Here is a 13,710-nt window from a genome sequence, read left to right as displayed (position 1 = left end):
GGAATGAAAAAAGAAAAAAGAAGAATCGAAGCGTTATTATTTTTTTGTTTGTTTTGTCCTTTTATTGTTTGGGGTTTTTCTAATAACTGATACTTTATACTTCAAGAGAGCTTTTTATTTTCAAAAGTAAAGCCTGATAAATAAATACGATAATATTAAATAAAATAATATATATATTTTTAAAAGTTATAGCAGTAATAACTTTCTCAGACGTCTTTTCACACAAAAAATGAATCTGGGTCCTGACTCTTTTTCAGTTAAAAGATACATCAATAACACAAGGTGTAACATCTGCTGTGCAGGCCAGTGCGATAAGTAAAAGCTTATTTTTCTTCCGTCACGTAAGCTTCTTATACTTTTAGACAATAGCTCCTGAGCGGAGCATGTGCATTATAGTTTATTATTATTTGTCCATTATATAAAAATGGACAAACCATCAAGCAAAAATTAAGAGGAAATAAGGCAGTACTTAACGAAAAAGTAGTGGCCGGCCGTCTCCATTGACAGTTCTGTCAGCAGGACTGGGCAAATGCCCAGCTCAGTGTTGGGGATAGGTTAATATCTTCACACTTTTTCCTCCCTCACAGCTGCCACATGCAGTGCTCTGAAACCTGATATTTTTCATCAAAAACTGATTCTTATTTTCTGTCTTAGTATAGTAATCAATTTTACCGTGCAGTGCTTGGAGCATATTAACTGTCAGGTGCTCCTAATTAATACTGAAGGCAAACAGAAAGAGAGAACAAAATAACTCATGTTATTTAATACAAAAAGCCTCTTCCAATTTTGTTTCCTTTGTGGAAAACTCTTTTGGTTCCTGTTCAAGATTTAAGCACAGTCCTGTTTTATGTTTTGTTTCACAAGGTTGATTGAATGGCAGTTTATTATTCAAGACAATAAATTAAACTTCTCAAAGCCAAAGAGTTGCAACAGCTCTGGCACAGGCTGTTTTCTGCCAGAAGAAACATGCTCAGGTCTGATTCATACAACTGTTTCCTCTAACATAAGAAAATTAAAGAAAACCTCCTATATATCTTTTAAGATTCACATTAAATTTCTTTAGCATAGAAATGGAATGCATTAAAGAAAACAGTGAGCAACATTCATTGCAAAACAGATAATGAAAGGTTCTAGGCTAAAATAGACTGTATATTACTACTGTGTAACAATATGAATAATATGGCCTAGTATTAAAGGCTGATTTCAAAGAGATCATGGAAAGAAAGCAAACTTCTTTGATGTTTTATGCTTAAATTAAATATAACCAAAAAGGGATACACGAGCATTGCTCTTGCTACAGTGAAATCAGGAAAGGCTTTGCAGCATGCTTCAGTAACAGCTGAATTAGACTGGGGCTTCACAAGATTCATGTATAATTTATGTACACCAGTAGTGTGTACACTACTCACACCAGTAGTGTGAGTACCTAAACAATAGGAATTTATAACATTTGTGTTGTTTTAAAATACGCGTAAAAGGAAAACTGAAAAATAGCCGAAGTATATAGTTGTGTAAAATATATTTATCTTAAGAAATCCACAGAGGTTCTGGTTTTCTAATCATAAATCTGATTAAAAATAACTGAAGCTTCTGGGGCTTTGGTTGGGTTTTTTAAAAATTTATTACTTTAAATGGCAACATTTCAACATTAGCAGTAAAGAGAAAGTAAATCTTCTCGGCCACTTCAGATAGGAGCTATTCCAGCGTTTCTGCTCGTGCACTCACGTGCTATGTTGGTTAGTAGCACATAGCATGTAAACAACTTTTAGGAGGAGATGGTGATAGTAGATTAATTCTGAACTGATTGTGATGCTCCTGGGTGACTTGTAGTCACAAGCTGTTGCTTTTTGGCTGTCCTAGGGTACAAACAGAAGAGTTCTGGTTTGCATGTGATTTCTGTAGCCTGTGTCAGTAATGTTCTGCCAGAGACTTAGTTTACTAATATGCTTTTTCATTAAATTTTTCAAAAGTATCGTTGGCACTAATATTTAAAAACAAAAGGAGAGTTTAATTTTTTTTGCCCCCACAAATGGCAACCCTTTCTTTGAACATAAATGAAGCTACTTTAGAAATAAAAGTGTATTTTTTTCAGTTTCCACAGTTATACGTCATTTTCCTGTCTACAAACTGAAGATATTACCTTGGTAGAAGGGCTTTTATGTTGTCTTATGTTACTGTGAAATAGAAATGGCTTATTCAAATGAGGAATTATCTGCCTACCACATACAAATGAAAACAGCTGTGCCTCCAGGCACTGCAAGATATTGATACATTCAAACTTATTATTATTGTAGTGGTTAACAATGCCATGCAGAGAACACATTAGCAGGAGGTGTGGTGAGATACTGCTGTAATATCTCTTGTAGTAAATACTGTATGTCAAGGATTATTTTTCGGTTGGGCATTTGTCTGTGTGCTTATGTGAAAACCTTTAAAGGGTTTCTGACTTTTTTTTTTTCTTTTTTCTTTTTTAAAGTCTGCGTTTTCTTTTCTTCATTACGTTAAAATAAGTTTTCCAGATCCTTTCCCCTCAGAATTCTGTTCTTTCTGAGAGGAGAGCGGGAGCACGGAGCCATGTGGTAGCGCCGCGGTGCATCTGCTGGAGCCGCTTGCCCTGTTCCCAACAGAGTTACCTGGCTGTGCCCGTGCTAAGCCTTGTCCCTGCCTTATTGCTCACCATGTGGATTTGCGCTATGGTCCATACCACCTTTTCCCCTGCTTTTCATCCCCCAAAAGATGAAAAGCCTTTTGTGCTCCCCGGTCTTCTGTGCTCCCCGGCCCCAGGCAAATCCCCAGGGCTGTTCTGTTGGCAGCTTGGGGCAGGAGCAGGAGGGGTTTGGGACACGGGCACTTAGCACCCCGACACCACCATCTGCACAGGGCCCATAGCTGTTGGGGTCCTGAGTTATTGGGGTCCCCCAACACCTTTCCTTCCAGGACCCCTCCTGGGATGCTGGTTTGCAGGGATCATCCAAGCAACCAGGACTTTGGTCAGTAAAGGGTATTTGAAGCCTAGTTGACAAGAGCTATTGCAGGTAGGGTGCTGGGGAGGCAGGGACAGGCAGCATGGCACTGCCAGACTGCCACAGCAAGCCCTGAAAGCTCCACAAAGCTGTGACACGATTTCTCTGCTAATTTAGAACTTTGCAACATGTTACTGAGGGCACTGATCTGGTGCTATAGCTATTTCTGACAGGATTTAGCATACATTTAAAATATATTTCAAAAAATGTAGTTCTTTAATTTTAGTAAATAAAGGATTATGTTTCCTTGGGAAACAGTTGCAGTTGCAGCTAGATGCTTGCAGTATATCTAAAGGGATTAGTATGGCTGCATACTGAAATTTAAAGTGTAGACCAATGTTCCTATGTGCACACTAATGCTCAGAGACGTCTTTGACATACTGTGGCACATCATCAAAACCAAACAACATTTAAATATCATGAAACAATATGATAACTTTCCCAGCTTTTGGAAATTAAGACTTAGAGCCTTGGGTTTAGGTAGTACACTTGCTAGGTTATGTGCCTTACTTGAAAAGAGCTGAACTTTACCTAACTAAATATTTATGGAGAGATGCATGGGGGAAAGCAGAAATAAGCCCAGTATGCAATCTGGAGTTCCACACAATATAAGCATAGTTTCAGGATAAAACATGTACTGAGTAACATATACAGCACGTGTGATGGCCAGCGCAGACTTGGGTGGTACCTGGTATTATTCTTGCGTTCTAAGTGCTAAGTGGATTCAGCAGCTGAATGAAATAGAAACAGATGTTGTTGCAAAGAAGCCAGAACGTGTCGTTGATTTCAAACAACAATCTGAGACAACTTCCCCGGAAATATAGAGAAAGAGTTTTTAATAAGAAATCAGACTCACCAGAGGTGATCCACCCTTTTGTTCTTGCAAATACAATTTTTTTTTTTTTTTTTTTTTTTAGCAGATGTGACTGTCAGGGAGGAAAAAACATGGTCTCCTAAGCATGCAAAGCAGAGCTTCAAGGAGGATAACGTGCTTGAACACTTTACTGCTGTTTGGAGAACAAATGGAAAGCGCACCACAGTTCCCTTATTTGGAACAGTCCTTAGTTTATTCGACACCTCCATTGATAGCTTGGGTGAGCAAAGTATCCATTAAATCTGCAATGGGTGCCAAGAGGAGAGGATTTACAAGTGCTCTGGAGGCACCATGGGAATTCAGAGTAATCCTGACAAACCAGATCTGCCATAATGTGGATGCAATATTGGTGAGGGTAAAATGAAATGGTAATACAGTTAATCCATTGGACAGTCAAAAGAAGCAAGGACTGATCTAGTCCTTATTGTTTGGGAAGTCAGACCAGCTGAGCTCCCGAGATTGCTTCCAACCAGCATACCTGGGCAATATCCCTTCAGGAAAGGGGTTGGGTGTAACAGGGAACTACAGGGCTGTCTTGTTATAAAGAAAAGCAATCAGTCTGGGATTGCAAACAAATGCAGCACACAAAATGTGTAGAGAAAGGAGCTGGGATGATTGTAGAGAAGATATGATAGCAGCAGCTACAGGAAGGTAAGAGAAACCCTTCTCTGTGTGCATGGGAAGATGGGCTTAGGGTGTCAGCAGTCAGCCACCATGGGCTTTGGAAGAGTTTTTTAAAATTAAGGGGATTTGAGCAATTAATTATTTCTGAAGGTCATGCAATATCCACCGAAGAAGCTTCCTGAGAGCAGATTAAACAAATATGTCCTGGGTGATTGAGTTCAGCTCAGTCCCGCTTCAGGAACTGGTCTAACCATCCTCCTAAAATCACTTCCAGTTTTATTTCTGTGATCACAGCAAAGAACTGTTATCCAGGAAAAAGCTACTGCGTTTTGCCCCTTTATCTCGTTCCTTTCTCAGTGAAAATTGCCTGGCAAGAGACCCTTGTTGGCTTGAAAGTTTCACACAAGCCAAAGGACTCTTGGTAGGAGGCAAGCACTTAACTCCCATTAGCTTTGTAAATGTCAGGGTTAGCAGCTCTGTGATAACATTTTTCATTTTATCTTCCAGATAACTGTTAGGTTGGATAATTGTCTGGATAACAGAGTTTAGCATTGCCAAACATGCAAAACTCACTTGGCAAAATACATGTATACGTTGGCTGATGTTTTATTTTCCTCTCTCAGTAGTGTAATGGAAGGCTTTAGAAATCGTTATTTGGGATAAGAAGGGTTTTACTTGCAGCTTATACATGTATTAAAGTAGCTTAAGGTTTTTAGTGCTCCCCATCATTAGCTGAACTTACTGGGAAACATGATCTCTTTTTTTTTATAATTTCTAACCAGAACTCAGGAGAAAAAAGTTTGGTGGTAGATGATTTCAGAGCTTAAATTATAAAGGTGAAGGGTTTTCTCCTTTCAGCAGTCTTTCCAAGCTTTTCTGACCAAAAAATTCATTTTACTTAAAAAAAAACCCCAAAAAACAAAAACAAAAAAAAACCAACCCAAAAATAATAAAAAAAAAAACCAACAAAAACCCAACCAACCAAAACCAACCAATCAAACAGAAGCCCCCACCTTCTTGTGGAGCTGAAGGGAAAGTGAACAGTTATTTAATATCAGCTAGAAACATTCTAAGGGTACAGGAAAAATTTCCAGAGTTCATTTTTTAACCAATGCTCCAGTCTTTGTTGGTATAAGTGCTGGATTTATTCCACAAACAGAAGTGAATATAGACCCTGTATTATTAATAGGATCAGCAAAACAGCATTATATTAAATGTAATAATAATAATTAATTTTATTATAATTAATGTATGTTGTGGAGTTTGCTGAACTTTGTCTTTACTCCTAGCAGTGTTTGAAATACGACACTGTAGTTCCCTTGTGTTCAAGAGGCTGGATTCTGTCCTCACATATAAACATGTACTTTTAATGAAATACTGTCAAATGATGCATTTTAATTTGAAAATTATGTCTACCCCTAATATCTTGCCAACTCTGTCATCAAACAGTTGATTTGTATATTTTTAAGGCATTTTTATTTGCCTTTTTAGTAGAGTGACAATTGTTTTGAATGAGTTTAGAGAAGGCGGTCCAATATGTTTCACATAAACGATACGTTACAGGGAGAAGATATTCACATTTCTGCATAACAGAATGATTTTGTGCTTGCATAATTAGGAAATGGTTCTGTGTGGTGTACTCAGGAGTCCTAGATCATAAATTTAAAGTTTTCTAACTGTTAAAAATACTGATTCAAAAGCAGCTTTAGAAAAACCAGCATGCTACTGCACACATGCAAATCTAATACGGTACTAATGCAGAGTGATGATACGTTTAGAATACTTGGGTATATTAATGTCCTTGTCATTTTAACTCTGAAATTTTAACATAGTAATGCAGACTGCTTGGGAAAAGAAAGGGCACATTTTGGAACAAAAGTTATGAAAAATTTCTCATGCAAATATTTTGGCAGGTAGGTGTAATTATATGTAAAGACATGTCTCGGGAGGGAATGCAAAAATCTTAGAAGATATGCAAGATTTATGGAAGATGCAAGAAAAATTCTGCATTGCTATGAATTAGTCTTTTTTTTTTAAGTATTCAAATTTTTCATTATGCAGCATTTCAAATATTTGTGAGTATATAAATAGTTGCAACTCAGATCCTCAATTTATTACTCCAGGTTTTTATTTCTTTCTTAATTTTGAAAGGTGCTGGGCAGCATTTTGAAACCTTTAGTTTTGTCAGATGAAAATTAAGCTCCAGGTTGTTGGTCTGTTCTAATAGACATGTTTTGTGGTCAACCTTTTCATCACTCTGGTAGACAGGATTGCTCAAATAATCCAGTCATCTAGATACCTTACCTCTGACACTGTTCCTGGATACTAAAAGCATAATAAAGATTACAGGGATAGCAGGTGGGCTGATTTGATTTATGGTGATATGACCTTGCCAGCGTTTGCTGTCCCATTGTGAGTGCTGCGATATCAATGTACAATTTCAACTCCTGCCTCTCAGAGCTGTGTGAAAACTTGTCTGGGCTGCGGATTTCTTTGTCAAAACTGCGGCAGCACTCCTGCCTGTCATTATTTTAGCAAAGAAAGACCATTTTTTGCCGTTCCTAGTGGTGCTGGTGTAGGCCAGCTGTACAGCGGGTGTTAAATAAACGATTGCAGAGGACAACTTCTGTTTACTTTTTACATTGCTGACCTTATAATCGGGAATGTTTTGCACGGGATCAAGCTAACTCTGTCTGACGCAGGCCAATTCCCTGAGTGCTTGATGGAGAATGAGAGCTTCATTCAGCTGCTTTCAATCATCTTGTGGCAGAGACCCCCCACAAGCAGGTGGGGGCTGCCTTTTGGTAACCTGAGGATCAGCTGTGGGTGGGAGGTGTGTGTGTCCAAATGGGGAATGGCACCCACAAAATACCTTAGCTGAGTGCTATCCTCACCTTGTATTTGAAGTTTCCAGTAGGTTAGTAAGCCTGTAGCAAGATTACTTACAAAATTATGTTATCAAATACATAAACACTGTGGTGGTTGAATAGGAATAAAGAAACTTTCAGAGCTGTGCATGCTGGCCCAGTGTATCTCTTGTGCCATGTATTTCACAGCAGAACAGAAATCTTCAAATCTGGCTGTCTCTCTAAAAGATGCTTTAAGTACAGCTCTTCTCCAACCTTCCATCTGTGTATTTGCTTTCCCACTGACCCAAGAACAAGCACTTCCTTCTTTGCCTTGGTTAGATGATAAAATATTCTGTTTCTGCTGTGGGAGAATAAACTTTGCAACCTGAAACACCCTGAAATTTGGAAATTCATAACAGACATGGATTTTGAAAGTGTGGCCATTCCCAAACCTATTGGTGCATGGGAACAACTGTTCCCTCTTATTCTGTCCCTCTCTTAGTGGATTTGAGGCCGTGGCTTCTTCATACAGCGTTCATATTTGGCAAGGTTTCCTGCAGCCCCAGTATTTCTCTGGTGTGGACTTGCAATCCAGGGATGAAGCTGGCAGGCGCAGGGAGCTGGTGCTGCCCTGCTCTGCAGCAGGGTCCAGAGCCTATTGGTCTGAAGTGGCCAGAGCATTTCTAGTGCAGGTGTGCAGGGCACTCCTGGCCTTGCCTTCCCCATACCCAGCATCAGCTCCCAGGAGCGAGCACAGAGCTGGGGAGAGCCAGCACCCAGGGCATGCCCAGCCGGGGGTGCAGGTTCTTGGAAACAGTGCTCCAAACTTGGCCAAAACACCAGGGGGATGAGGCAGCTTCAGGGCTTGTGGCAGTGTCAAGTGAGATGGTTTCTCTGGAGAGGGAGCCTGTGCCTGTGTCCAGCAGGTAGCCCCTAGAGCTGGGAAGTGGCTGCAGCTGTTGGGATAAGCACACTGCTGCGTAGGCTTGCAGCACAGTGGAATTAGATTGCTGGGAACAGGAGTCATCTGTGGCTCCTGAGCTGAAAACATTATATGCTGCTGGCTTTTCTTTTTGAGACCCCTGGGCAGACCTTATTTGCGTGCTTTGTAAAAGTTTTTTTTTAAAGTTTTGCAGCTACCTAAAGAACAAACAGTATAACTAGTTATAAAATGAAACAGTTGTCAGGACTGTGGTAAATGCCAGAAAACACACCATGAGCCAGGACACTCCAGATGCTGGTGGCACAATACAGCCTAGGCACAAGGCCGTGCCATGTCCCCCGGTGGCGATGGCAGTGTGTGTGCCATTGTGGCATCCCCTGCTCATTGGGCCATTCACCACATGCACTCCTCAGCAGCTTTTGTGGGTCCTCAGGATCTCCTGGGCTGGGGTTTGTGAGGCCCTTCATGTTGTTTTGACTGTACTTGTGCCCTGACTCTGATCCATAGTCAAATTTACAGCAAACTGGGTTGTAAGTGCAAGTCAGAGAGTAAGTGATGGAAACCACATGGGAAAATAAAAGGCACCTCAGCTCTGAAGCTGAGCACTGGTGTCAGCCTGTGCTGGCAGGGAGTCGTGTCATTACATAATGATGCATTTATCCAAACGGTGTTTTGTATTTTGGGAGACAGATGTGCCTTGCAGTTGCTAGTGGAAGTTAAATGTTAAATATGAAACCCATTCATTTTCTCTTAGTCATACTTTGGATTTAAGCAGATGTTTTCCTAATTTGTGGTTTTCAAATGTAGCATGCTGACAAGACATTTATCATTAACTACAGCTTCATCCATGCAGTTTAGCAAATTGGTCAATTATTAACAGTGAGGGCTGCATGGTGGTTGATGCATAGTTCCTGCTACTTTGAAAGGCCTCAATTGAAACTCAATACATTTTTACAATATAATTTAATTGAGCGTTGGACTGCATCCCTGTTGTGTGAGTGCTCTCTGCTCCCACTGTCAGAATGAACAACCATTTGTAATGCACTGAGTAGCTGTGCTGTCCGTGAGCAGAGGTGGTGGAAAGTGAAGGATAATATTTTTCCAGTAGGAGCATGAAAATGATGGTATGATGGTTTGGTGGCGGTGCTGTGAGCTGGTGAGATGTCTCGAAGGTGTTTCCCAAAGCAGGGAACCACCATATGCCTGAAAAATGCATGTCCTATTTTCCCAGCTCTGGAATTCAAGCAGGCAATTCCATCATTTATTCATCCCATGTATGAGACTTGAAGGATACTCAGTATACCTCTTGTTTCTAGGAAGTGTAAAGACCTTGATTTTCACCAGCTGGCACTGCAGAAATTTTGTCTTACATTCCAGCTGAACAGGGAAAACTCTTCAGGACAACCTGTTCGTAGTTGCTTCTCATTCAGTTTTTTCCCTCCTCTACATTTGCATTTGCTCAGCAGGGAAACTATAGGCTTTGTTACAGAACAGGCTGCTGTGCAGATTAATAACACAAGAACTGTAAACAGTTAAAATAAATGCATGTGGAATATTTCATCTTGCTTTATGCAGCCAGATATGGTAGGTGGGAAATACCTGTGAGGCTGGCTTTAAAATCCCATTTGATGTCCTTTTCTTCACATCCCCCTGCTTTGTGGGAAAAGGGAACAATGGTGATACCACAAAATCAGTCAGAATCAGTGATGTCTCAGCAGGGAGGCTGGAGGTTGCATAAAATGCAGAAAAGGGGAAAAGTTGCTGATTTGGGGATGGTGTGGGAGGGCCTGTATGGCCTCCATTCCTGGTCTTCATTAGAAGCATAAATCCTATGGGTACTTAAAATGAGTTGAAGCTCTGATCCAGAGGCTGATGAGGGATAAAATTAGGGTTTTTAAGCAAGATCTTTGGCATAGTTGTCTACCAATTAGCTTTTTGATAAAAAGAGATGTGGCAGCAGATTTGGAAGGGAAGATGGCCCGCTATGGATACATTCTCAGTCGCCCCTTTGCTTTCCCTGAGTTTGGATACACTAAATCTCTGGAAGCGGCTGTGCGTGTCCCATGCTGGGCTTTAACAGGAGGTGAACGAAGGTAGGCGTGGGGTGAATTTGGCTAACCCAGGTGCTGATTCTTTGCAGCGCTGCCAAGCTCCTGGAGAAGAGTCCATTCTCTGTCGGCGCCCCGAGCCCCCTGCTCCCCTCGCCGGCGAGCCTGCAGCTGGCGCAGCTCCAGGCACAGCTCACGCTCCACAGGCTGAAGTTGGCTCAGACCGCCGTCACCAACAACCCGGCCGCTGCCACTGTCCTCAACCAGGTGCTCTCCAAAGTGGCCATGTCCCAGCCACTCTTCAACCAGCTGAGGCACCCCACGGTGATGAACGCCCCGCAGGGCCACACCGCAGGCCCGCCCCAGGGGCCCGGCATCGCCGGCACGAGGTTCCCCTCCGGTGGAATTGCCTTTCCTGCCCAGAGCCCGGCCTTAGCCACCCCGGGGGGAGGTCTGGGAGCCGCCCAGGCCCCCAGCGCAATTGTCATGAATCCCTTTGGAAGTGTCATGGCTCCGACCTCCAGCCAGCAACCTGTGGTGGTGGGTCTCAACAAGGCAGGTGCCTCCACATCTACTGCTGCAGGGGGCTTTTATGAGTACAACAAGCAAAACGTCGTCACTGCCGCCTCTCAGGCATTCGCCTCGGAGGGGGAACAGTCCAGCCAGCACAGCTTCCTTGCTGGTGGCACCCACACCGCCACCTCAGCAGCAGGGTCGCGCTACGACAGTCACTTTGGGGCTCCGGGCCAGCTGCAGCACGAGGCTACAGCGACATTTCCCAAGGAGTCCTACGGGGCAGCAGCACAGCATGGGGCAGCACGGGCCTTCCCCAGCGACCCGCACACGGGCTCCCATCCGAAAGGAGATCCCGGCCCTGTCTTACATGGCAGCAGTACAAGCAACCAGTGGGAAAATATCCCTAATTTCCCCAGCCAAAACAAGCCTGACCTCATGCCCGGTGACAGCCTGTGGCCGTCAGCGAGTCAGCAGCAGTATGAAATAAGAAACGAGCTGTACAACCCCGAAGAGCCGACACCTGACACAAAGTTCAGCACGGCCGCCCCCCCCGCCTTCGGCCGCCTCAACCACAGCGCGCAGAGCTTCGGCAGCCCTCGCATGAGGCAGAAGGAGGAGCGCAGTGGCGGCACGCCCGATCTGCCCACCCGCTCCCTGCTGCCACACCAGCTTGGTGACCTCCGCGGCGTGGCCCCTCTCCACTTCCCCCACATCTGCGCCCTGTGCGACAAGAAGATCTTCGATCTGAAGGTGAGTGGTTTGAGGGTGTCCCTGGGCACGGTTAGAGCCTTGAACAGGCTGTCAGGTGACTGATCTGGCCACCAGCTCGTGCCACCCCTCACTGCCAGTGTCCATCACCACAGAGGTGCCCTGAGACACGCAGAAACAAGGGGCCATAGTTTTGCTGAGGGGATGGCACGTCTGTTTCATGGCAGTTACTGGGGCTTCGAGATCCGGTTTTGTTCCACATCTTGCCATGGAAGATGGTGAGATTACGGCACTGATGTGAGAAACGTGGGGTCTGAGCCGAGGTCGTAGTGCATCTCATGGGCTTGGAGCTTGAAGCTGATTCCCCTATACTTAAGCCAGTGTTGCAACCCCACGTGTGTAGTTTCACCTGCTTTTCCTTTTCTGATCTCAAAGGCTTCCCCCTAACAGCCTCATAGAAGCAGCTTGCTTAAACAAACCAGCACATTTTTTGGATAAAACTATTTTAACTATTCCTGTGTTGGAATTTTTTCTTCCTTGTGTCTCACAGGAAAATTTAGGGCTCAAGGTCCCCAGGGACACTGACCTGAAAGCAAGAAGCTGCTCATCACATGTGGGTACAGACTGTGCCACACTTCTCTGAACACTTCTTTGTTCATGCTGCCAAGGGAGCTCCAAATTCGACCTCACCCTCAAGAAAGAGCTTCCCAGTTGCCCAGGCAGTGTGTTGTTGGTCACGTTATATAGGTCAAGTCTGGAGAAGGCCACTTAAGTGGCCGTCTGAGCCCCACAGCCATCCATGGTTGTTCTGGCCTCGTGGTGAGCCCTGCTCAGCAAGTCCTCATGACCTTTTCTTTCACATCCCAGCACCAGCACCTAACCATAGCGGCATGTGTTCTCATGCTGATGGTGGCCTGACAATAAAATTATAACAGCATGTATGTAGGAAGGAAAATGGCCAGCAAATTAAATAGTACCTGATCCCTACACACCCTGGGGATTTGGGATATTTGAATATATTTGCTTTCATGTTTACCTTTTACTCTTTTAGCAACTGCTTGCAAAAAGTTTTGCTTTGATTACTGCAGTTTGCAGGGCTGGGCTGAAGTTGCCCCTGTCCAGGGCATGCTGGGCATTTCTTTTTTTCATTAAACACTTCAAAAGGGCAGGGGGAATGCCATTGCAGTGAGTTTCAGGGGATGTGTTAGTTGGTGTTTAATGCACTGCCTCCGTTGGATCATGGAAATGTAAATAGTTAAATGTTCTTTGACAAATGTTGCTGATCTAGTGAAATAAGCACTGTCCTGGCTGCCCTGAATGCTGAAAACCTTCTTTATGGACATTGCAGGAGTTGAGGGTGCTTTGCACCTTGCAGGATGAGGTCTTCAGCAGGAGTGAAATGACTTCATTACTAGAAATGTACTGAATTTAAAAGCTAAAACAGAGAAGATTTCCTTTTGTAAAGTAACTGATAATTTAACATTCAGATAACAAATCAGTCAATGCATTGGTCAAAGGTGCACTTGGCTCTGACATCACACGCTTTCATCTTCAGCATCTCAGTGTTGTTTTTAGAATAAGGTAAACTGAATGGAGGAATAATCTTTTGTAAATTTGTCTCAGGATTTTTCCTGTGTTCATCATCTCTTTGTTTCAACATAGGACTGGGATCAGCACATTAAGGGAAGTCTTCACATCCAAAAATGTATGGCTTTTTCAGATAAGTAAGTATTATTTTGAAGTGAATTCTTCAAACTGAATCCCTTACTTCCGTGGTTTTCCACTGGGAGTTTACTGCCTAACAATTAAGCTTTAATATTTTTGGCACATCGTGCATGTTCCTAAAGTTCTTTTCTTTCTTTTCCAGCACTGGTATCCGGTGTATGTTAAGCTCAGCAGATGGAACATTGCATTTATCACCAAATAATGCAGCAGTTTTCAATCCATCTAGCATCGAAGGTGAATAGTTGTATGTGCAATAGTTAAAAACCCTTTTTTTTTAATTGGAAGGGAAACCAGTGTCTGAGAACTACATTTTTTAAATGAAATGTGATAAAATTTTCCAAGGAAGAAAATTTGTGAAGTTGTGCACAAAAAAGAATGAAAGCCAGTATTATGCCATTTG

The 13,710-nt window shown here is 42.9% G+C and overlaps 1 protein-coding gene across 3 annotated transcripts in view; it reads left to right on the top strand.

Annotated features, from left to right (window-relative positions):
• Positions 1 to 13,710, top strand: part of RBM20 (RNA binding motif protein 20) — a 98,910-nt gene that overhangs the window by 64,965 nt on the left and 20,235 nt on the right. For all 3 annotated transcript variants that reach the window (XM_066190944.1, XM_066190942.1, XM_066190943.1), the window contains exons 2-4: positions 10,454 to 11,627; positions 13,248 to 13,309; positions 13,453 to 13,544. In XM_066190944.1, coding sequence (XP_066047041.1) covers positions 10,454 to 11,627; positions 13,248 to 13,309; positions 13,453 to 13,544 — 1,328 coding nt within the window. The remainder of the gene's footprint in view (positions 1 to 10,453; positions 11,628 to 13,247; positions 13,310 to 13,452; positions 13,545 to 13,710) is intronic.

The sequence above is a fragment of the Chamaea fasciata genome, unplaced genomic scaffold (assembly GCF_029207755.1).
Source record: "Chamaea fasciata isolate MVZ Bird 193981 ecotype frontalis unplaced genomic scaffold, bChaFas1.0.hap1 SCAF_9, whole genome shotgun sequence".
In the NCBI taxonomy this organism is placed as follows: domain Eukaryota; kingdom Metazoa; phylum Chordata; class Aves; order Passeriformes; family Sylviidae; genus Chamaea; species Chamaea fasciata.
This window is presented reverse-complemented; position numbering and strand designations above follow the sequence as displayed.